A 22,039-nucleotide genomic window follows, 5' to 3' on the forward strand; every position below is an offset into this window, starting at 1 on the left:
TGCGTGCATGCTGGAGACGTAAAGCACAAGGCCCATCAAAAAAGCTTGCTATTTATAGGCTTCCGACAAGTATGAAACTCTCAGATAATTCGTGTAAAGTGAAATGAGTAGTTCTGCTAATTAGTCTAATAACGTTCCCAGATCCTAAGCTGTAGTTCTAGATCTATACATGTAGATGGGGCCCTATAAAAACCATCTAATTAAACCTCTAGCTTACTCAGCTCCTTTTCTTACGTCTTTAGGTAGCACAAGTCATATTTGTGTGAAAACAAAATGCAACTCTAGTCTACCTAGCTCTAGATTTATTTATTTTTTACAAACATTATATAATCTCTATGGAAGGATTCCTTTACACATTCTTTCTCCCACTTCCCATTCTCAGATCAAGTTGAAACTTTTCACTTTCGATCACAATACATGAATCAATAGAAAAAAAGATGCACGATCCTTAATTACCAGTAATAGTTAATTAATTTAGTTTTATATGGAAAAGGGAGATAAATCTTGCAGTAATGAGAGACATTGTAGTAAATAAACAGTTCTTTCCCTTTAATGCGCTTTTTACATGTATATATTTTGCTTGTAGGTAGGCCTACATCTAGTCAGAATTATAGAGATTGACTTTGAATGTTTTAAGTTTTATAACTGCATACAGTGTACCGGACTTTCAATAGACATGCAAACATAATTGCCAATGGCGGGCAATATGGTGATTATTTTAAAAAACCTAAATTATATCACCATATTAGAGTTCATAGATAGAGATACTGATAGATCTAGACTACATTCAATATACATATTAACAAGAACTGATTTTGTTAGCATTTCTAGATAAGTTGGTTTAGTAAGTAGATCAATATAGATCTGTCATAATCGTTCTGTAAAAATATATTAATATTGTGATCTAGACTCTAAAATCTAAATCTAGATACATATAATAGGCCTATAGATCTAGATAGATCTATAAATACATTGAATCTTGAATACAGTGCCGTAGCTAGGGTGGGGAGGAATTTGAAAATCCCAAATTGAATGCTTTTTACATTAAATATTATGTAAAATACAGGGGCCCCCAAAGAGGTCAAGTCCACGAGGCCCCCAAATGATGTATATAATGGTCACAATGGTGCCTGGTCGTGCGGTTTGCGCGCTGGACTGTCGTTCAGATTTATCGATGGTCCCGGATTCAAACCCTGCCCCGTCGTCCTGTTGGAGGTTTGGACTAGGAAGTAATTATCTTCAACTCTGAAGGAACATCCGAAACATGCAAAAACATTTTACAACAAACACATAATCAATAGTCTAGAATTATGATTATGTACACTGAACTACTAATGCTAGAGTAGAGATTCTAAGAGATATCTTAGTCTTAGATAGATCTAAAATCTAAACTAGATTTAAAATAATTATAAAACTAGATTTAAAATAATTATAAATATAGTCTACTCACTGTCAGAAGTCTCTGATTATTATTTTAATTTTCTGTAGACGTCTATATAGATCTAGACTCTGTGCTATACTGAAGCTCTTAAATTGAGTCTCAATGAAACACTGTCTACTGTCCCAGAACTGGCAGAACACTGACTATTCAGTATTCTAACTCTACGTTGAAGTGAAAAGTCCACAAGTCGACTAAGTCTAAGTTGTGACTAAGCCTATAAGTTATAGTGTATAAGCTGTCGGGTGTTTTATGTATCTAGATCTAAATGATTATTATAAATTCCATTAAATGAAAAACATCTGATATAACTAATGATACCTATATAGCTAGTCTTTCCACCCTCTTATCAAAATTTTAATGTTACACTTTACACATAAATAAACATACGGAACGTTGACAGAAGAAAAAATGACAGTTGTCTCTCTTGGAGAAAAATCTTTACACATACACACATCAAGTGACACACAAAAATTAAACAAAAAAAAAACAAGTAGGCCAAATCCAAGATGGCGCGTGCAACAGAATTAGAATGGGCACCTGAATCTCTGTATAATACAGCCATATCAGCTGTTGTAATGCGATTTAATCAGTACAGAAGAGAACTAAGAAATCTTACGGACGATGTTATTTTTGACGTTTATTATAAGGTAGATCTAATTAACTAATTCTAAAATCTACTTGATCTAGCTAGATATCTAAATTCTAGACTCAAACTCAAGTCAGTCAAGAGACTCAAGACATTCATGATTCAATAAATTTTATAAATCAATTCATTTTCATTATTAGACTCATATCAATATTAATTTATTATCAACTTATTTTAGTTTACTTATTGTCTACTAAAGTTTGTAAGTTACTATCATACTAGTAACTAGGTCTATCACCTATTAACTAGTAACTACTATACTAGATCTATGTGTGTCTATGACTACTATGAGTCAGTATGAGTTATGAGTATTACCAATACTGACTATTAGTACTATTGCTATTCTAATTCTAGTTTATTATTAATTATTATAATATATAGATCTATATTATATATATATATATATATATATTATTTATTTTATATATATAATATAGACTCTCTATTTTATATTTATTACTTTAGTCAGTTAACTTTTTTAGTTTATAATTATTTTTAATACTGTACTAGTAACTAGTGTAACTTTATAAATAATATAAACTTTATAAACTGTAACTTTTATTAGATTTAATATAGATCTAGATCTATCTATTGATTATTACAGTATTAGCTCTAGATCTAGTCATCTACTTATGTTTGTTATTGTAGTATTGACACTAGATAGGAGATAGATCTATTTTAGTATTTAGAGACATATAGACTATAGATTTAGAAACTAGATTAGAATTAGAATCTAGAATAACTTGAATTAGTATTATACCTCTATAGTCTATAGTATTTTACTATTTATAGATCAACTAGTCTAGTCAAAGTCACTGTTATACTGAGTATTCTCAATTAAAAAATAATTATAAATTTTGAATATGGTTTAATTTTTTTTTATTTATTTAAACAAATGGGACGTTATCCAACCTAAGATAAGTTTAAATTTGATCCATTTAAGAAAAAGGTTTGGGAAACACTGATAATTATTCTTAATACTGAATCTATTGGTATATTATTAAACTGCAAAACTTAGATACAGAGTCTCTAATTAATTTAAAACTAAACCCATTCATGCATGCATTCTTTGTGTTTAACGAATTCAGGATAAAACTGAAGGCCTTCAATTAAATTATCAGCACATGTCACTTTTTTTTTCTTCTCTTGTATGACAGATAAAACTATAAATTTAAGATTGATGAATGGTTTCATAACTATTTTGTCTGTATTCTTTGTTTCTTAGTTGTATGATAAGAATGGACTTGTTGACTTAGGAAATGAATTCATGGATCTTGATGTTTTTTCTAGAGTCCTCCGTGTGATGAATAAAAGGTATATTAATTCATCAACAATAATATAAAAGTGCTATTTTTATTGAAAACATTTTTCTTTTGCTTTTTTATGTAGATAGTTATAATATTTTAGTTTCATGAACAACCCACATTATAATTTCCCTCCTACATGCACATATTTGGCAAGTCAATTCTAGTAGCTTTTTGTATTATTTCTTTCATGTCTGATAGGGATGCTCCTTCGTACAGTTTATCCCACATACCAAGTCTTTTTTTTTATACCTGTTAGTTGTAGCTGTATATATTTTATGTTACTCTGCTATGTTGAAGTACTTGTTTATTTTGACCAGAATCTTTTTTCCGAGCGAACATCCCCCATGCCACTCTCCCACATCCACACATTTTGCCAGAATTTTTTTTTTTTCAATCATTCAGTCATTTGCATTATAATAACAATCCTAGTAACCTTTAGGAGGAAAGAAAAATGCATATATACACACTGATATTTCTCTTGCTAGTCATCGGTTCTAAATCTAGATTTTAGCTCAAGTACCTATTTATAGCCACTGCTTTTACTCAAATCTTTTTTAGACCTGCTAGTAGCACAAAAAGGAAAGTATTATTGTTGTGTTTTTTCAGCATTTACCCAATTAAAATTTTTAAATTAAAAAAAATAAATAAAAGTATAATTTTTGTAAGTAAACATATGTATTTAGCCTTTATGAAAATGTATTGGGAAGAATGATTAATTTATAAATTATTCCTTCATCACTAGTTCTGCTACTTTAGGGCTAAGAAAAAAAATTAAAAAAATAAATAACTATCTATATAAACAAAAACTTCTCTATTTAACTCTTTAACTTTTCTGCAGAGTACTATTACATAGATGCTTTCAAGCCATAATGGATAATGAAGTAAATTTGGCTCACATATTAGCTGACAAATTTTGCAGAAGGATTACTCCTGATGTTCTAGATGATGAAAATATTAAAGGAAGACATATGCAACTGGGATTCTCATTGGGTAAAGTCTTTCTGTATTATCTTTTTTGTTCAGTGATAGAAAATCTGTTGTTAAATGTGAATCTCTTGTTTAGACTTTTGGCTATGTAGTAGTGAGATAAAAGGTACATCAGATACATCCAGTTAAAGACAATATTGTTAATAGAAAATAGATGCAATCTAAAATATGCTTATATCATTTCTTCATGACATAAATGGAAATTCATATATTTATTGAAATTTAAAATTTTTATTCTTTTTTTTTATAAACAATAAAAGAATGTCAGTAAGGTCTTATCATGTGGTGAATAAAAATAGTAAGGTATGTGGTGAATAAAAATATCGGTAAGGTTTTATAATCTGTGAATGAAAATGTCAGTAAGGTTTTAAAGTGTTTAATTTAATCTTACAACTATTGTAGTTCTCTACTTCAAAAAAACAAATTAAAAAAAAAAATACCATAAAAAAAATATTTTAATATATATATATATTTTGCATTCTTTGCTTAAGGTTCTTTTCTGTGTGAAGCGGGCTGGTTTGCAGATAGCAGTCTGATCTATTCAGCCTGTCTTGATGTTTGCATTAATGATGAAAGTACTCCCAACAAATTTAGAGCTATGGAGTTTGCAGTCAGGTACTTAGAAGTTTTGCATTTATAAAGGAAAGCAAAAATATCAAACACCATTGCTAGAAAAAAAATGTTGAAACAACATTAAAAGAAAAATGTCTTTATTTGCTATGAGAACTAGAACTTACATTTTGACATAGATTATAAGCAAAGAAGATTTAGAGAGATAACTAGAACTATTATTATGGTAATGTACTTAGGCTGGTTTTAATACATGTATATTATTCAAAAGAATCTAGACTGATATACTGGTTAACTTAGACTAAACTAAAGAAAGGACTTTGGTTTTTATTAGTAACTAATGCTTGTTATATATTTTTTTTTTCTTCTTAGATTGTTACACAGTCAGAATGTCAACTGTCAGTATCAAGATGCAGAGGAAACATACAACAAGGCAGTTAAACTGTGTACAGAGCTGGAGGATAGAGGTCACAAGGTCAACAAAGCAGTATTGTATTCCGAGCACTGTGCATTACTTTTTGCCCAGAGCAGATACACACAAGTGAGATACAGACTTAACTTTGGCTTTAATGTACCGATACACGAAAGCTTTTTATTATTAGTATTATAATTATTTATATTAATGTTACCAAGTTAATGTTAACTTATTTTAATGTCTTTTACCACATATTCTGATATTGATGCATAAGTTTGCATTGGTTAAACATTTAAGCCAGAACACTTGTTAGTTAAAGTCAATTTTTTTAATGAAAATTTCCTTTTAGATTATTTATTATACCATATATTGTGTCTTATGCTACAAGTTAAAATGGCTTTGGTGTCTAGCATCAACCTACCCTCTTCTCCCCCGGCTCACTATCTGGTAGAGTTTAAAATGTTCTTAATTGTCATGACACATTTTGTTATTCATTATAATTGGACATTTTTTTTTAATTCTTACACATTTTTTTCCAGGCATTTAATACTTGTCATTTGGCAATACTAGAACTAAATTCCAATATGCCTCCTATGGCTGTAGTTAATGTCATGCGATTGTGCTCAAAAGTAAGGATAACTCATTCTATATTTTCTGTTGTTATTAATAAAATACAGTAAATAACATCTTGTTAAAGAATGAATCTTTTAAGCTGTTATGTTTTATGTTTTAATATTGTGTGTCTAGCCATTTCTAATAATTTAGCTGCTGAAATATTGGATAGTAAATGACCTTATTGCATGTAATACAAAATTATCCTGTGTCTTTTTGCAGGCTTGCGTGGTCAAGAGAGAATTTAAAACTGCTGAATTGTTAATTAAGTATGCTGTGGCTTATGCAAGGTCAGTTTAGTTTTGAAATTGGCATCATTAGGACATTATAAAATCCCAATCATGTATTGGAAAACAATTATTAGTAAATTTGTCCATTTACTTTTGTGTTTGCAGTGGGCAACATGTTATCTATTAGCGTTTCTTGTCTAAGTTTCACTTTCTGCATTAGATTCTATGATATTGTTTCTTGTTATCTCAACCAATCATACAAAAAAATATTTCAAATACTTTTGGAATTTTTTAATAATTATATTTATATTTAGCTGTTTTTGGTTTGGACTGAGCTTAATAAAATATTAAAGATCTTGTTGCAGCTATTTATATATTTGTTTAAATCTTTGATGATTTATATGTAAATTAGGCTTTCCTTGTTATTCAGAGATTTTTTTTTTAAATTAAATAGAAATAGTCTGTGAGAAAGAGGATGTGTAGGTCAACTGTTTCTGAAAACAGCTTGTAAGCAAAGAGATTATAGCACACATGACTGACTGCTACAAACTCTCATAATAAGTCAGGTTTCCTTAAAAGCTGGTTGGACTTAAAATAAAAAATTCATTCCTAAACTCAAAGCCAGAAAAGCACTACTCTTCCTAGTGATAATAGGTTTTGGTTTATTTCAATTTAGAGAGAAATTTGGAAAGTATCACCCTAAACATGCAGACACACTGTTGGATTATGGGTTCTTTCTGCTCAATTCTGACTGTGTGATACCAGCTGTACAAGTCTATCAGGTAATTTAGTTTTACATTTATTTTACAGTTTTTTGGGTTCATCTTTTTTATTTGTCATTAAGTATAGTTTTGTGTGTGTATGTTAAGATAATTTAATGGGCCAAAGTTTATGTTTACATTTTTTTTTTGTACTTTCACCTTCCATGGATTAAAAACACAAAGTAATAATATGAATAAGGAAATCTTAAATAAAACAATTTATTGTATTATCCAATTTCTAGAATAAAATTAATTTATTTGTTTCTTTTCTTTTTCAGTTAGCTTTGGATATACGTCAGTCAGTATTTGGTGGTAACAACTTATATGTTGCCATAGCATGTGAAGATTTAGCTTATGCCTCCTATGTTAATGAATATAGCTCTGGAAAATTTCAGCATGCTAGGTTAGTGGTTTTTTTTTTTTAATATCCTTTTTAGTTTTTGTTATGTAATTTTACTTTTGCTGATTCTGGTTTCAACTTCTACCAGACTGTAAAGTAGAATACTAAAACAGAAATATATATGTATACTTACATTCTTCACTTGCAACCTCTTTTGTTTCATTATTTTTCTTCCATTGTACCTATTTTGTAAGAAAAACCTTTAAAATTCTGACTTTAATAAAAAAAAGATTCACTTTATCTCTCTTTAGCTGGAAATTATTTTTGTTGGAGTTTGTCATTTTTTTAAAAAGCACTGTTCAAGATATAATTAAAAATTTTGTTTGTTTCAGAGACCATGCAGAAAAATCTATGAGTATTTTGTTCAAGATTCTTCCCCCTAACCATTTATTGCTCTCTTCCTCCAAAAGAGTGAAAGGTAAGCAAAGAACAAAAATGAACAATTAGCCTTAGTTAAATTAAGCATTTTGAACTTTGATCTATAAGAAAATAATTTTTTTGTATACTCAGCAGTCAATATAATTTTTTATGATCAGGTCTTGCTTAGAAATAACATTTAAATTTTGTTTTTAAAGCCTTGGGTTTTTAAACTTTCTATTTTTTAACATCAGAATAGATCTATTTGTACAGAAATTGCCAAAAGAAGTGTTGTAGCTCTTATTACACCTTAGTTACAGTATAGTTATAGGCATCTATAAAATTTTCATATATATTTTAAAGTAATTTCCAATTTCATGGAGTCGGTATTGGTAAAGCAATTTAATTCTATTTCTTAAAGGCAAACATTACAAGTTCCTTTCAGACCTTGCTATCTGTGGGGCAGATGATGTAAAGGCCATCTGTTTCTATGATCTATGGTCAACTAGGGTGTCAGGTGGCCAACACAATGACCAACTGTCTTTACTTTTCTCCACATTAATGTCTGGTACCCATTAGAGTTGTGTGGACTCAGGGATGCCCTAAAAATCTCGAAATTCAAAATGCCAGTCTTCATCAGGATTGAGCCCCCATAAGCCAAGTGCTTTACCACTCAGACACCACACCCCTTTTTGAAGTTGACATATCATTATTAAATGTCTATACCTAGAATGTCTAAATCTAGATTCTTTGTGATTCTACCTTTTTTGTTCATTCTTTTTTTTTCCCCTTTATTTTATGATGTCTACTAGTTCTTAAATGCAAACATTACATTAATATGGTTCTTTTGTCTTTCGAAAGACATGTAACATGGTCTCTCACTTGACCTTGCTGGTATGGTCCATAGGAATGCTTTACAATATGTTTGGCACCAAGGCATAAGGTGCTACCCTCTGATTTTTCCATGAAGTTGATTCCTAAAGTCTTAGTGTTGCAGGCAGTTGAAGTGTAAAATCTAAGCAGCCCTCTCCTAAATAAATTTTGCCTTACTATGCTGACAAGCTTCATTTGCCCAAAGCCCTTTCAATAAAAGAAATTTCACCAGACGCTGGCAGGCCTGGAGCTGGACTTGATTATCAGAGGCCGTTTGAGATGCATGCTATTAATGAGTGGTTTATTGACAATCTAGCTACATTTTTTTCTTCACAAACTATGGCAGCCTTTGAAACCATGCAAGCATTACTATACTAAATATATTTTATTTGTTTAATATTTGGAATTTATATATTTTGCACAATTTCAGCATTAATCCTGGAAGAAATAGGCATAGACTGTAATGACAGGGAAGAGGAAAAGAAGTATCTTGAAGAGGCCTTGAGTCTTCATATGTCTTCCTTAGAACAGGCTCGGTCAGCTTTTGGGGAGGAAAATGTGCAGACTGCTAAGCATTATGGCAACTTGGGCAGACTTTATCAGTCAATGAAGAGATATGAAGTAGGTCTTATGTTTGGTTATTCTAATGCCTTTTTTTATATCTCTTATGGGCACTATTGAAAGTATTAATATTTACTTACATAATTGATTGGCTTGTAAAGTTCAAAAGCTTGCCTGGTCGTGGGGTATGTGCCCTGGACTGTTGTTAAGATGGTCCCAGGTTTGAACCCCCACCATATCCCACTATCCTGCGGGAGGTTTGGGCTAGGATGTAATAATATTCAATTCTGTAGGAACATTCAAAGCATTTTTTTCTAAAAATAGACTCGCCAGATGTCAGGGTTGATTTTTAAGCTTTGGCTCATTTTGACATTTTAATAAAGTAACAGGTGACAAGTGAATATGAAATAAATGACTAATTCGTTGATGTACCTATACAAATATTTGACATGAACAATATAACTAATGTTGATGTTTCACAAGCCCATTACAGTTCAAACATGTCCGCATTCTAATATCACCTGTCAATCACAACACTGGCTCACCAAACTTGCACTCATCAGATCATTGAAGGTACAGCGATCAACTGTACAACGCTAGCCCAAATTAGCTCCCCCAGAGAAAATAAAGAACTTACGCTCTTGCATTAATATCTACTACTAGGGTTGTGAATATCAAAAAACTATTTCTTACATATATAATTCACTAGCAAGGGGGTAAACAGACCCATTAAACAAGTCAAAATCAAACAAAATATACCATCCTCTAACAAGAAGAACAAGGAGACACAATGTGTGCAAACACAATTATAGTGCAACCCAAATTTCCAGTGCTACATTGTGTAGATGCACACTACACCAGTTTGTTTTTTTTTCTTGTTATAAGCAAATAGAAAATATTTTTGTATGCTTGTCGTGAAGACCAAAAAAAAATTGAGCATTTCAGTTATGTAAATAGTTAATCAAAAGATAGTTCATTTTGGAATCGCATTGAATTTAGACTTAAGCATTGTCACATTAATTATAACAACATATTAGCTTTTTTATTATGAAAATGGTGCCATCAACTATATCCTCCTGATTTTATTTGTTATTTAGGATGCAGAGAGAATGCACAAACAAGCCATTGAAATAAAAGAACGCTTGTTAGGTCCTGATGACTACGAAGTGGCTCTGTCAGTTGGACATCTAGCGTCATTGTTTAACTATGATGTTTTCAAATATGATGAGGCAGAAAAATTATACCTGAGATCTGTTAAAATAGGTAAATTGATAAAATATGTTGTTCCCCTTGTCACCAAGGGTGCATGGGACTTAATTGTGATTATTGACATTATAATATCTAGTAGACCACAAACATCAAATAAAAAATATGAAAAAAATCTAGAGCACTTTTTTTAACTAATGCTCATAGAACAAATATATTGACTAACTTTCATCTCTCTCTAATGTAGCTCTCCCCTACATTGATGTATACATTCACAGAGGGCAGCACCATTTAACCAAATGAGATGTAGTAAACTAAGTGATTAATCTCACACTTTGTATCATTAGACCAACGGACATATAATTACATTCTTTTAACACTTAACTATATTCCAATTTACAATGCACTGTGAAATTGTGAATCTTAAAACTTTCACCACACCAATAGATCAATGTACTGTCTACTATTTATTACTTTTGGTGCATAAAAGAATTCAATCATTCTTTCCCTTTGTTAGAAATCTTTTAACTAAAAAGATGTCAGTGATTAGTCTCTATTTATTCCTTTAACTGCACTTGTTATTTAGGAAGACAGTTATTTGGTGAAGGTTACAGTGGTCTGGAATATGACTACAGGGGATTGGTCAGGCTGTACACACAAATAGGAGACTTTGTTCAAGCAGCACATTACAATGATATCATCAACCAGTGGTCAGTCATTAGAGACTCGCACAACGCTAGAGAGGTTTGTGTACATAGATGTACAGTTTGTTTAAGTAGAGGATTGCTGAATAATTTAAACAAATTCTATTTTTGCAGTAAACTTTCTTTTTTGTTTAAATCTAACCTACTTTTTATATGTAAAAGAAATTTCTAAACATCTTTATTATTATTACCATTATTATATGATTTGATATTATCAGAATACTATTGTTAATGTGTTTAGCTAAACATTCGTACAGGCCATCAAATGTTTCATAATTAATGAATATGTGAAATTAATTATTTTTTTTAAAGTTTGATGAATAAAGCTTAAATAGGGTATGAATGAAAATGATTTTAATTAAAACTAAAATCGTTATCACGACTGTGACATCCACAATGCTTGAAGCTTGTAGGCCTTTTTTCAACTAAATAAGGTTGTAACTTTTTGTTTCTTTGTTTATGTATTACTTAGTATGTATAGCTATCCAGTTAGCAGTTCTGTGAAATTATGTTTTCCTTTGTGTGTTCAGATCAATCCACTTGAGTATGAAGTAACAATGACTATACCAGAGCTGGTGGAACAAGTCCTGAGAAATCATGCGATTACAAATTATTCTAAAGCTGACCACAAGAGCGATACCAAGGAGAATTGTGAAAGAAGTTCAGGAGAATGAGCAACAGATGGTCAGTTTTAAACAACAAAAAAAAAAGATGTTTATCTCTTTATATGGTTCTCTAATGTAAACAGAAAACAGCACCCACCCCCTTTCCCCATCTACCTAGTATTCACATGATACAAGGGTAACTTTTGTAGAACTAAATTGTTTGTTTTAGTGTTGGTTGAAAGCTGAGCTTTGGAGAATTTTGTTTATTTCAGATGCCCCTTTGTATTTTTTTTTTCTTTTTTCATTAGTTTTAAAATGTAGCTGTTAACTAAGTAAATGGGAACTCAATTTTACTTTCATATAAATTGTTCTGTTTACTTATATTTAATTACTCTATGAAAGATTTGCAATAAATCCAACATGTATTGCTTATACACAGAAAGTATTAATCCTAATTTTAAATACATTTTCAAATGTAGATAGAAAAAGAAAGAAAAAAATAGAAAAATAATACAGGACATGAGTTCACTGAGCCTTTCTTCAAGGACTCAAAATACAAGTCTTAGACTTGTATTATTGAAAAGAATCTTTTCTTTTTTCAATCACGTAAGAGCTATTTTGTACTGTTCTAGTACTGGTAAATAGACAATTTTATGCTTTAATATTCAAATAAATAGTTTTTCATAGTAGTTTTTAGATTTTTGTTAAATAAAAATGTCCTTATGTGCTTTGGTTAGCATAATTGTAGAATTGTACTAGACAGAAGTCGCAACGTAGTTGTTTTGTGTATGTGTGTGTGAGTGTAGAGTAATAAAAAAATTAGTAAAGAAGTTAGTATGTTAATTTTTCTTGTTATGACTAGAATAACAATAGAAATACCATTGAAATTAACAGAAAAGTGTGTGACCATTGACCCTAATACTTGGGGTACATCAGTGTTTTCCATGATGCATGATGCTGTTTTCTTGTTAGAATGGACACACTTTGGAAAATCTACATCTAGAAAAGTTGCCTCAAAAAGCAACAGAACTATAATTTGTATTAAAAATGTAACTATGAAACTATTGATAAGAGCCCTCCATTGTTACCATTTAAAAACTTTGTCCTATCCCACACATAATTATTTCTATATCATGTCAATGTTAGAATGCACAAGCTTGTGATAGCAAGTACCGGTACTGTTTATGATCAGGATGCTAATAGAATAATGTAAGATGGAGAAACTCTGAATCATTGTGATAGAGGTCATTGGAACGTTTTACACCTGTATGATCTCTGGAGACTTGTATTATCCTGAACAAAGAACAATTAAGGTTCACTCCTTATTATATCTAGTCACAGTAAATGCGTATAATAGGGGGGGGAGGGAAGAGTCACTGACCCTCAAAACATAAACTATTTTTTAAAAAATGTGTTTTATATTTGTATGAATTAGCTGTAAAAATATTTGTAAACCCATTTCACTTGAGTATGAAGTAGCCATAAGCTCTATCTCACACATTTGTGTGGAATAATTTTCAACTATCCATATAATAATAATAAAAATATTAATCCATAAGGAAATGGTCATATCCTCCTGATGGTTAACTTTGATGATGTAAAGAATATGAACATAGAGGCAGTCTTACTTTAGTTTGGGGGGGGGGGGGGTTAACTTTTTAAAGCTTTCAGATTTTCCCTTTTTTTTTTTTAAATGTGTAGATTTGTATGTCATTAGGAGGCCTTCTAGTAAATCTGCCTGTGTAAATAGATTTGAATTGTTGCCATCATTTGAAATGTGGATTCTTTTAGCCTTTATTGTTAATTTTTCTAGTTCATTGTTTGACAAGTAGTCAGTGAGATCATTAGTTTTTCCATGACCTGTTCTATGGAGATAGCACCACCGTAGGCTCAGCCAAAACAACTTTTGATAACCAGATTTAGTTTACAATGTGCTACTCAGTGATTCAACTATATTTATTTTTTTTAAGATAGAAAGTTTTCCAGATTTTCAAATTCTAATGACAAATTTATAGGTGTCTAAATGAATTGAAATGTAAAATAAGAAAATAAATAAAGTCATATTTTGTACAAATATTTATACATTTATGAACTATGTGCACTTTATTTCAATGTGTAAATGAACTTTTATTTATTTATAAACTTTTGATTTAATATTTGTAAATAGAAATTATTTATGTAAATTTGCTTGTTTGTTTTTTTTTTTTTTTTGTTTATTTCATTACAAATTCAACAATAAATATTTTGGAAGGGCTCATGAGAAAGGAGTGAGTCACCTTAATGGTATTTTTGAAAATAAAATTGAATTGTCTATGATATTTATGATTTGCGTTTACTAATTTGTTACATTTTTTTTGAAGTATTGAAAACACTTCTGGTCTGTCTGTTTTTCCTAATAATTTTGGCGGATGAGCTTAATTCTTCAGTGTGTTTAGACAAAGTGGTTCTATTAATCCTTTGTTTTGGCTATGGGCAATTTATTTTGCTTCCGTTCATTTTATTTTTGTACTTTTTTTTTTAAAGGATCATCTCACTTTTTTTTTTATTACGTTGCAATGATTATTTTTTTGGATGTTTGAATGTAAGAATTAAAAAAATATACATGTTTGACTTTAATTTCACCAGTAAATGAACATTATATGTTTTTTTTATAATGTGTCTGCTTCAATGTGTCAGAAACTGGGTCATTCATTTTGTTTTTTTATTCTTATTTTTATTTTTGGCTTTTGAAGCACAAATAGTTACAAACAATTCAGTTGTATTAAATTGTATCCAATTTAACAATGACATCCAGGCCACATTGTCCAGTGATATCTTTTTTTTTACCCCCATTCCATGTTGTTGTGTTTGTAACCCTCTGTACCTGACCCAGATGTATGTGATACTGAACAAGTTTTTATTTCAACTTATTTTTTTTTTTTTATTTTGTTATGCTGTAAAATTACAGCTTTCCCTATAGTAAAGTCTGATAGAATCAGTGAGCATATTATTATTATTATTATTATTATTACTATCATCATTACTATTATAACACTGTCTCTCCAGGAATTCCATCAGACTTAATTTAATAATTATTTTTTAAATCCCTTTTTTTTTTCTTTTTTGAACTATTAATCTTGTGATAACTATACTCTGTCACCTTTCTTTACTATTCAACCATGCCCTATCAAAGTTCAATTTTTTTTCTCTGCTCTGTGGAATCTCTTCATTGTTTTATGTTTACTGCTTTAGGGTGTTCTGTAGGTATTATATTTCACTTTGTCCCTGACAGAGCATTTGTTTTTGTGTAATTAAATGCTGAAACTGATGTTATATAACCAGTGACATAACCAGTGATGCTTGGAATCAGATTTTGTTTCTATTAAGAGATTCTGCATTCATCTGATTATGAATTCTAACTGTGAAACTTGATTTTGTAATTCAATGATAACTGTACAATTCTACAAGCAAGGATTCTAAAGCATTTACATAAGTAACAATCGTTCTAGATTTATGCCCCCGTCTGGTTGACTTATGTTGCAGTATAACAGTTACTGAATGTCACACCATCTAAATAGTTTCTTTGGTGGTAGCAGTCTAAAAGCAACAGTAACTCTAATTATTTGTAATAACCTCCCTTCCTTATTCAACCCTTAAATGTCTTCTACCAAAACTAAAATAGCTAAGTATCAGTTGTTGTTGTTTTTTTTTTTTTCAAATTTATTTTTTGTTTTGTATTTTCTATTTCTCTAACTCCCTGATCCTGCCTTCCTTAACATTTAGAAAGCCTAGTCTGACAATATGGATTGGGAATGGCTATGGAAATATTTATATTTGTGATACAAATAGTTACTGTGTCTGAAATTGTCTGAAAACAGAGAAAAACATATATATATTTATATATAAAGATTCAAAAGTTGTTTGTTTTTCTTGTTAAAAGGCATCACTTGATTGTTCTGATTTGTCATTTGTGTTATTTATGTGTTTTTATTAGTTATAGTCAGTAACTCCAAACCTGGTTCAGTTTTTAAATTTAGTTTGGTTTTATTGAATTAAAAAATTGTTAAGCATGAAATGTTTCTTTCATTTTCTTTCCCCTGGCATAATTTAATTTGTTGAAGACAATAATAGTATGTTCCCATTGTCCTGAAATTGTTTCAAAACAAAACAATGATATTGTAAATCCTATTTGATCACCATATCATTCTGTCTGATATTTGGACTGCTCTTTGAGGCTGTCATACCATTTGTTTCTTGGATGCTACTCAGATACTTTGAAATATTTTGTTGTAATGTAAATTCATTTGTGATTTCTTGTAATCTATTGACATGATTGAACTACTATTGATTGCTGAAGTATATGTATATTATATATATATATATATATGTAGAAGGAAAGCCAAGCATCCTGCCAAATACATTCATGATGATAAACCTTTGAGATGGTTGTTTGCTTCATTTCAGTTTGGTTTGTTTGACTTGTTGGGCTTTAATATTGGGATATCCCATGAGTGCTCACTGCTCCCATACTGCCTAGGGTTAAGAGGGAATAGTGTATAATAGATTGCTCGAGTGCTAGACATCAACTTTCTCGTACTACAAGCTATATCAACATAAGACATTTTTGTTGTGTGGCGAATGATGATGTTCCTGTTTTAATCCAATGAAAGCTCGATTTTTAGCGCCCCCCCCCCCCCCAATGAAAAAGGCCGCAAAATATGTTGGCAGTGCTGTCTGAACGTAAGTCATGCATTATGAAGCAGCAAAAGTTAGTATTTTTTCCTTTTATTTAGATTATGCGGTCCAATCCCCTATCAGTCTAGACAGGGAATAAAATCAATACATCTACATGTTTAAATTGTCATGTGTTGCTATCAGTCTAGAATGGGAATACACAATGTCAAGAATATCCAAATCAACTTTCTCAATCATTTTTGACATCAGTCAAGCCTTTAAAAAAAAGTTGGTTAGATTAGCATCGATTTCTGATATTGTGTCGTGACAAATATCCAAAGGTAGAAATCAAAGAGTCGGTTCTATTTCACATTTCAGACTTTTTGTTTTGGAGATACCCAGAAGTGATAAATTGTTGTAAATTAAAGTTGACTGCAAGCCGCTACCTTTCATCATAAATAGACAAAATATAGTTCAACTAATGTAGCCTAACTAGACGATTGTACAATAGGCCTATACCTACTACGCAAACAACTTAAAATTGGTTATGAATATTTACTTCTGCAATGTTAGACATGATTCGAATTTCTATGACTTGGTGCAAAATGTGTTTTCGCTCACAGAGTATCAAGATGGGGCCTTTTGAAATTCAGTAAGGCCTGTAAAATGTATAGGACGCTACACTTTGTGTTCTACGTGTTCTACAAGTAAAGGAATGTATGGTTAGTGCCTATGCAGTGTGATCTAGATAAATAGTTACATATGTTGCCACATTCAGTGTTGCCTAATCATAGACCTAATCGTTATCTGCCGATGGTCCTGTGGCGTAGCGGGTACTAGTGGGCCCGGGTTCAGGAATGTGAAGTTGGGCCCCTTCTTATAGTGTGACTGAACCCAAACTGGGCTCCACTGTATCTAATGAGAGAGGACGTATCAATGAGATCAAACTTCTACGCCAGACAGTACACAAGGTACACCTGTTCCTCACGGGGTAAAAGAGAACAATTTCCTCAAGCTTTGGATCTGTCCTGTCTTGGATTATGTGTGTTGTCTGATAGCAATATTTTTGTTGGTCTGGTATAAGTCACTGGTGAGATCACTTATTTTAATGCTAGTCCGAAAACATCCAAGTGACTCAATAATTAACTATAACATACTTGATAAAATTTGTGAAGACTTCAACTGATGTTTATTTACAGATGTGGATGATCGTCGTGTCTCTGTATGCGTCGTTTTAATTAGCAGTCTATTCGCTATTCATTAGTATACCTCTTGCTACAAGCTCTAGCCATAGTCTTCTCCAAGCATGTACCCGTCTTCTGCAACGTCAAAAACGTAATTTCTTAACTATAATACAAAAAGAAAAAGTATTGGTTTGTCCGATGGTACAACCCTTTTTCATTTAAATTTACTAATGATAAAATATGATATTAGTGTGTGGCATGGGCGTAGCCAGGATTTTTTTCGGGGGGGGGGGGGGGTTTGGGGGGGTGAATTTTTCTCCCCCCCCCCCCGACCCCCCCCCCCCGGAAAAAAAATTATATGTATTTATGTGTGTGTGTGTGTGTGTACATAATCTTTATTACATTCTGACCCTTCATTCTTTCGGAAGACGTTTATTGTGCCCTAGAATAGGTTCTTCCATGAGTTAGTGAAAAAATTGTAGATTCCCCGACATTACTAGCAAAGGGGTCTGGGGGAGCGCTAGTAGCTCCCCCAGCGCGGGGCCAAGCCCCGCCGCCAAGCACTATTTCTGATATTGAAAACCAACAAAATGCATATTCTGAGGTATCTACAGTGCATTTTCCTGCTATTAAAAAGTTCTATTTAAAAAACCTAATGTGCTATTCTTACTGACTTAGACCCTCCCTCGTCGTTCGGCGCATTTGCTGTCAAGCTGTTTCCACAAAATTGTGGACTCCCCGCCATTACTAGCAAGGGGGTCTGGGGGAGCGCTAGGAGCTCCCCCAGCGTGGGGCGAAGCCCCGCCGCCAAGCACTATTTCTGATATTGAAAACCAACAAAATGCATATTCTGAGGTATCTACAGTCCATTTTAATGCTATTAAAAAGTTTTATTTCAAAAACCTAATGTGCTATTCTTACTGACTTAGACCCTCCCACGCCGTTCGGAGCATTTGACGTCAAGCAGTTTCCATAAAAATCTGTCACTGGTAATGTCTGAAGCCTCTTCCCACCTACCATGAGGACCTCCATGAATGAGTGGCGTCAAGTTGTACTATGATATCATTGCAACTCTTCTTATGCGTAATTCATTTTGTCGGAGAACATGTCTGGCAAACCTCATGCGTCGTTCTCTCACAATCTTACTAAGGGGTCGACACCCAGTTCGGCATAGGATTTCCTTGATTTAGATCCGATCTCTATAACTGACTCCTGAAATCTGTCTTAGCCATCTTTGTTGAGCTATATTTAGTGTTTTTCGATTTCGGTAGATGATTCACTGCAGTTTATTAATGGAGCCCTGCCACTGGTAAAAATATGTAACCTCTCTTGAATACGCTCTTGGAATTAAGTGACTGTAGTTTGCTTTAGATTTTATATCGAAAAGAGAAGTTTTATCGTCAAAATCTTCTGTTGGGGGTTTTCCACCTCAAAATGCTCTGTAGGGGGATCTTAGACTCAAAACCATCTGGAGGGGTTTTAAACTTTAAAAAAAAAAAAACATCTGTAGAAGAAACTCAAAACCCCCGATTGGCTTGGCTACGCTCAAATAATTTTAATGTATAATTTGCTTTTTTTTTTATATTGAAGATGTATTTTTAGCACCAAACCCCTCTGAATGGGGGTTAAACTCAAAACCCCTTTCGGCAACGCTCATAGCATTTTGAGTGCGTAATTTGCTTTTTTTCTTACACTGAAGATGGCGGGGGGTTTAAACTCAAAACCCCTTTGACTACGCTCATAGATTTTAGAGTGAGTAATTTTCTTTTATTTAAATTGAAGAGGTACTTTTTAGCTTCAAACTCCACTGGAGGGGAGTTTAAACTCAAAACCCCATAGACTACACTCATAACATTTTTCGTGTATAATTTGCTTTTTTTTTATTATTAAAAAGAGGTATTTTTTACCTTCAAACCCCACTGAAGTGGGGTTTAAACTCAAAACTGAGTCAAAACCCATTTAGCTACGCTCATAACATTTTGAGTGCGTAATTAGCTTTTTTTTTTTTATTAAAGAGGTGGTTTATCGTAAATTTTAGACAGGGTTTTAAAATCAAAATCTTCCTTAACTGTGCTCTTGGAATTAGGGGATTTTCGTTTGCATTTTTTTTTTTGTTTTGTTTTATAGAAGAGGGGGAGTTAACTGCAAAAACCCCAGGTAGGGGGTTTAAAACCCCTAGTAGGGTTTTTTAAACTCGAACCACTCTGGTAGGCGTTTTAAACTCGACCCCCCCTGGAAGGGGTTTTTAAACTCGAACCCCCCTGGTAGGGGGTTTTAAACTCGAACCCCCCTGATAGGGGGTTTTAAACTCAAAACCCCTTTGGTTGTGCTAGGGCAAGTGATGGTTTAGTATTAAAATCTCACCTAAAATAAACAAAATCAAAGCAAAAAATCAGTCACTAAATTCAGACTCCCCCCCCCCCAAGGGGGGGGGGGGATTTCATTTCGGGGGGGGGGGGTTGAACCCCAAGAACCCCCCCTGGCTACGCCCATGGTGTGTGGTACGACATAATATACAATTGGTTCACATATCAATACGTAGTTTATATTATATTAATTATATAGATATTCAACTAATTTTGTTCACAAACTATGATTCTCCATAAAAATACGACAAACGCAAAAGCGTTTTCTAGCTTTTTTCACTGCAGAAACGTATTCTCCTGACATCTACAGATAATTATTCATCAAAGGAGTTCGGCGCGAAGCCCCGACGCCAAAAGCGTTTTCTTGCATTCTTCACTGCAGAAACGCATTTTCCTGACAAGTACAGCTCATTATTCATCAGTGGAGTTCGGGGCGAAGCCCCTACGCTAAAAGCGTTTTCTTGCATTCTTCAATGCAGAAACGCATTCTCCTGACATTTACAGCTCATTATTCATCAATAGAGTTCGGGGCGAAGCCCCGACGCCAAAAGCGTTTTCTTGCATTCTTCACTGCAGAAACGCCTTCTTCTGACAAGTACAGCTCACTATTCATCAGTGAGGTTCGGGGCGAAGCCCCGTCGCTAAAAGCGTTTTCTTACATTCTTCGCCGAAGAAACGCATTCTCCTTACCTAAAACTCATTATTCATCCTATTAAAAAAGACCTTATGAATAATGTTGTACTTGAAAAATATTCTAATGAATTTATAGGCCATTAATGCATTGCAAATAAAACCAATTTGTTCCTTGAAAAGATAAGATACTCCACATATTTAGATTTTGGCTTTTAGGATCGCCGCCGAAAAAAAAAATATTCGATAAATAATATTCAATAAAATGTAAGTATAAATTTAGAGTTATAGTCCCAAATTTATTTAACTAGAAAAATATCAGATTGAGTAAAGGTTGGGAAAAGGCGACTATGTGAAAGTTATTTGGGTTTAGAACTCATTTCAATCATTACTATTATACTGAAAATTTTCATTTGAATTCTAATTTTTCCAATGCAAAGTCTTTCTTAAAATAATTATGATAAATTCATGTGAAATTACATAAACCCCTCCCGACCCCACCAAATCGGCCAACGTACTAAAAGGGGGGGGGGCGAAATAATCTAAAAATAGGTTGAAATACAAATAATTAGTCTATATTATTAACATAAGTAATAAGTTCATATACACATTGTGTGATTTCTTTACTAAAATTCGTCCGTCCCCCCCCCCCGGGGGTCGGCCGAGTGGGGGGGGGGTTGGCTATCGCCCCTACTGCCCCCCCCCTGGATCCGCCAGTGCTTCAGAGGGGTTTGATGCTAAAAAAATACCTCTTCAACATAAAAAAAGCAAATTACACGCTAAAATTATTTGAGCGTAGCCAAGCCAATTGGGGGTTTTGATTTTAAACCCCTCTCCTACAGATGACTTTTTTAAAAAAAGTTTAAAACCCCTCCAGGTGTTTTTGAGTTTATAATCCCCTTACAGAGTGTTTTGAGGTTGAAAACCTCTATCTTCATATATTATTCTAAAGCGAACTACAGTCACCATGACTGTAGCTAAATCGGGTTTTGAATTTAAAAAAAAACAAAAAAAAACTCCAGAGATTTTTTTAGTTTGAAACCCCCAACAGATGATTTTGAGGATAAAACTTCCCTTTTCGATATAAAATATATAGCAAACTACAGTCACCTAATTCCAAGAGCTTTTTCAAGAGAGTTGACACATTTCTACCAGTGGCGGGGCTCCATTAATAAAGTGCAGTAAATAGTCAACTGCCGAAATTGAAAAACACTAAATGTGGCTCAACAAAGATGGCTAAGACATAGTTTAGGAGTCAGGTATAGGGTTTAAATCAAGGAAATCCTATGCCAAACTGGGAGTCGACCCTGTCACGAGTCAAGTCTGTGACCTATTTCGACCAGTTTCTAGAAGCGAGTTCAAACCAGTGCAAGTGTCCAGCGTAAACAAGTTAATTTTAGGTATCCAAGCAAAGAAAGAGGTTAAGGAAAAAAATAGCACACGTCAGCTTCTAGAAGGTCAAAGTTACTAAAATAATTAGGAGAGAAGTTTCCATGATTCTGAAATGTACGATTAAGAAAGGTATAAATTA

At 32.6% G+C, this 22,039-nt stretch overlaps 2 protein-coding genes across 4 annotated transcripts in view; one reads left to right on the plus strand and one right to left on the minus strand.

Annotated features, from left to right (window-relative positions):
* Positions 1-1,871, minus strand: part of LOC106056162 (rabphilin-3A-like) — a 146,532-nt gene extending 144,661 nt beyond the window's left edge. For 2 of the 3 annotated variants that reach the window (XM_056007067.1, XM_056007065.1), the window contains exon 1: positions 1,451-1,871. The gene's annotated coding sequence lies outside the window, so the exon portion shown is untranslated. The remainder of the gene's footprint in view (positions 1-1,450) is intronic. The other variant, XM_056007068.1, reaches the window with a different exon arrangement.
* A 42-nt stretch (positions 1,872-1,913) lies between these two features.
* Positions 1,914-16,092, plus strand: LOC106056161 (amyloid protein-binding protein 2-like). The gene is made up of 14 exons (XM_013212767.2): positions 1,914-2,088; positions 3,313-3,401; positions 4,233-4,384; positions 4,873-4,996; positions 5,324-5,492; positions 5,906-5,995; positions 6,201-6,268; positions 6,885-6,990; positions 7,248-7,372; positions 7,702-7,787; positions 9,030-9,220; positions 10,258-10,423; positions 10,953-11,110; positions 11,601-16,092. The coding sequence occupies exons 1-14, from the start codon at positions 1,948-1,950 to the stop codon at positions 11,742-11,744; spliced, it is 1,809 nt and encodes a 602-aa protein (XP_013068221.2). The 5' UTR covers positions 1,914-1,947; the 3' UTR covers positions 11,745-16,092.
* The last annotated feature ends 5,947 nt before the right edge of the window (positions 16,093-22,039 follow it).

Source organism: Biomphalaria glabrata, chromosome 12 (genome assembly GCF_947242115.1).
Source record: "Biomphalaria glabrata chromosome 12, xgBioGlab47.1, whole genome shotgun sequence".
NCBI classification, from domain to species: Eukaryota; Metazoa; Mollusca; class Gastropoda; family Planorbidae; genus Biomphalaria; species Biomphalaria glabrata.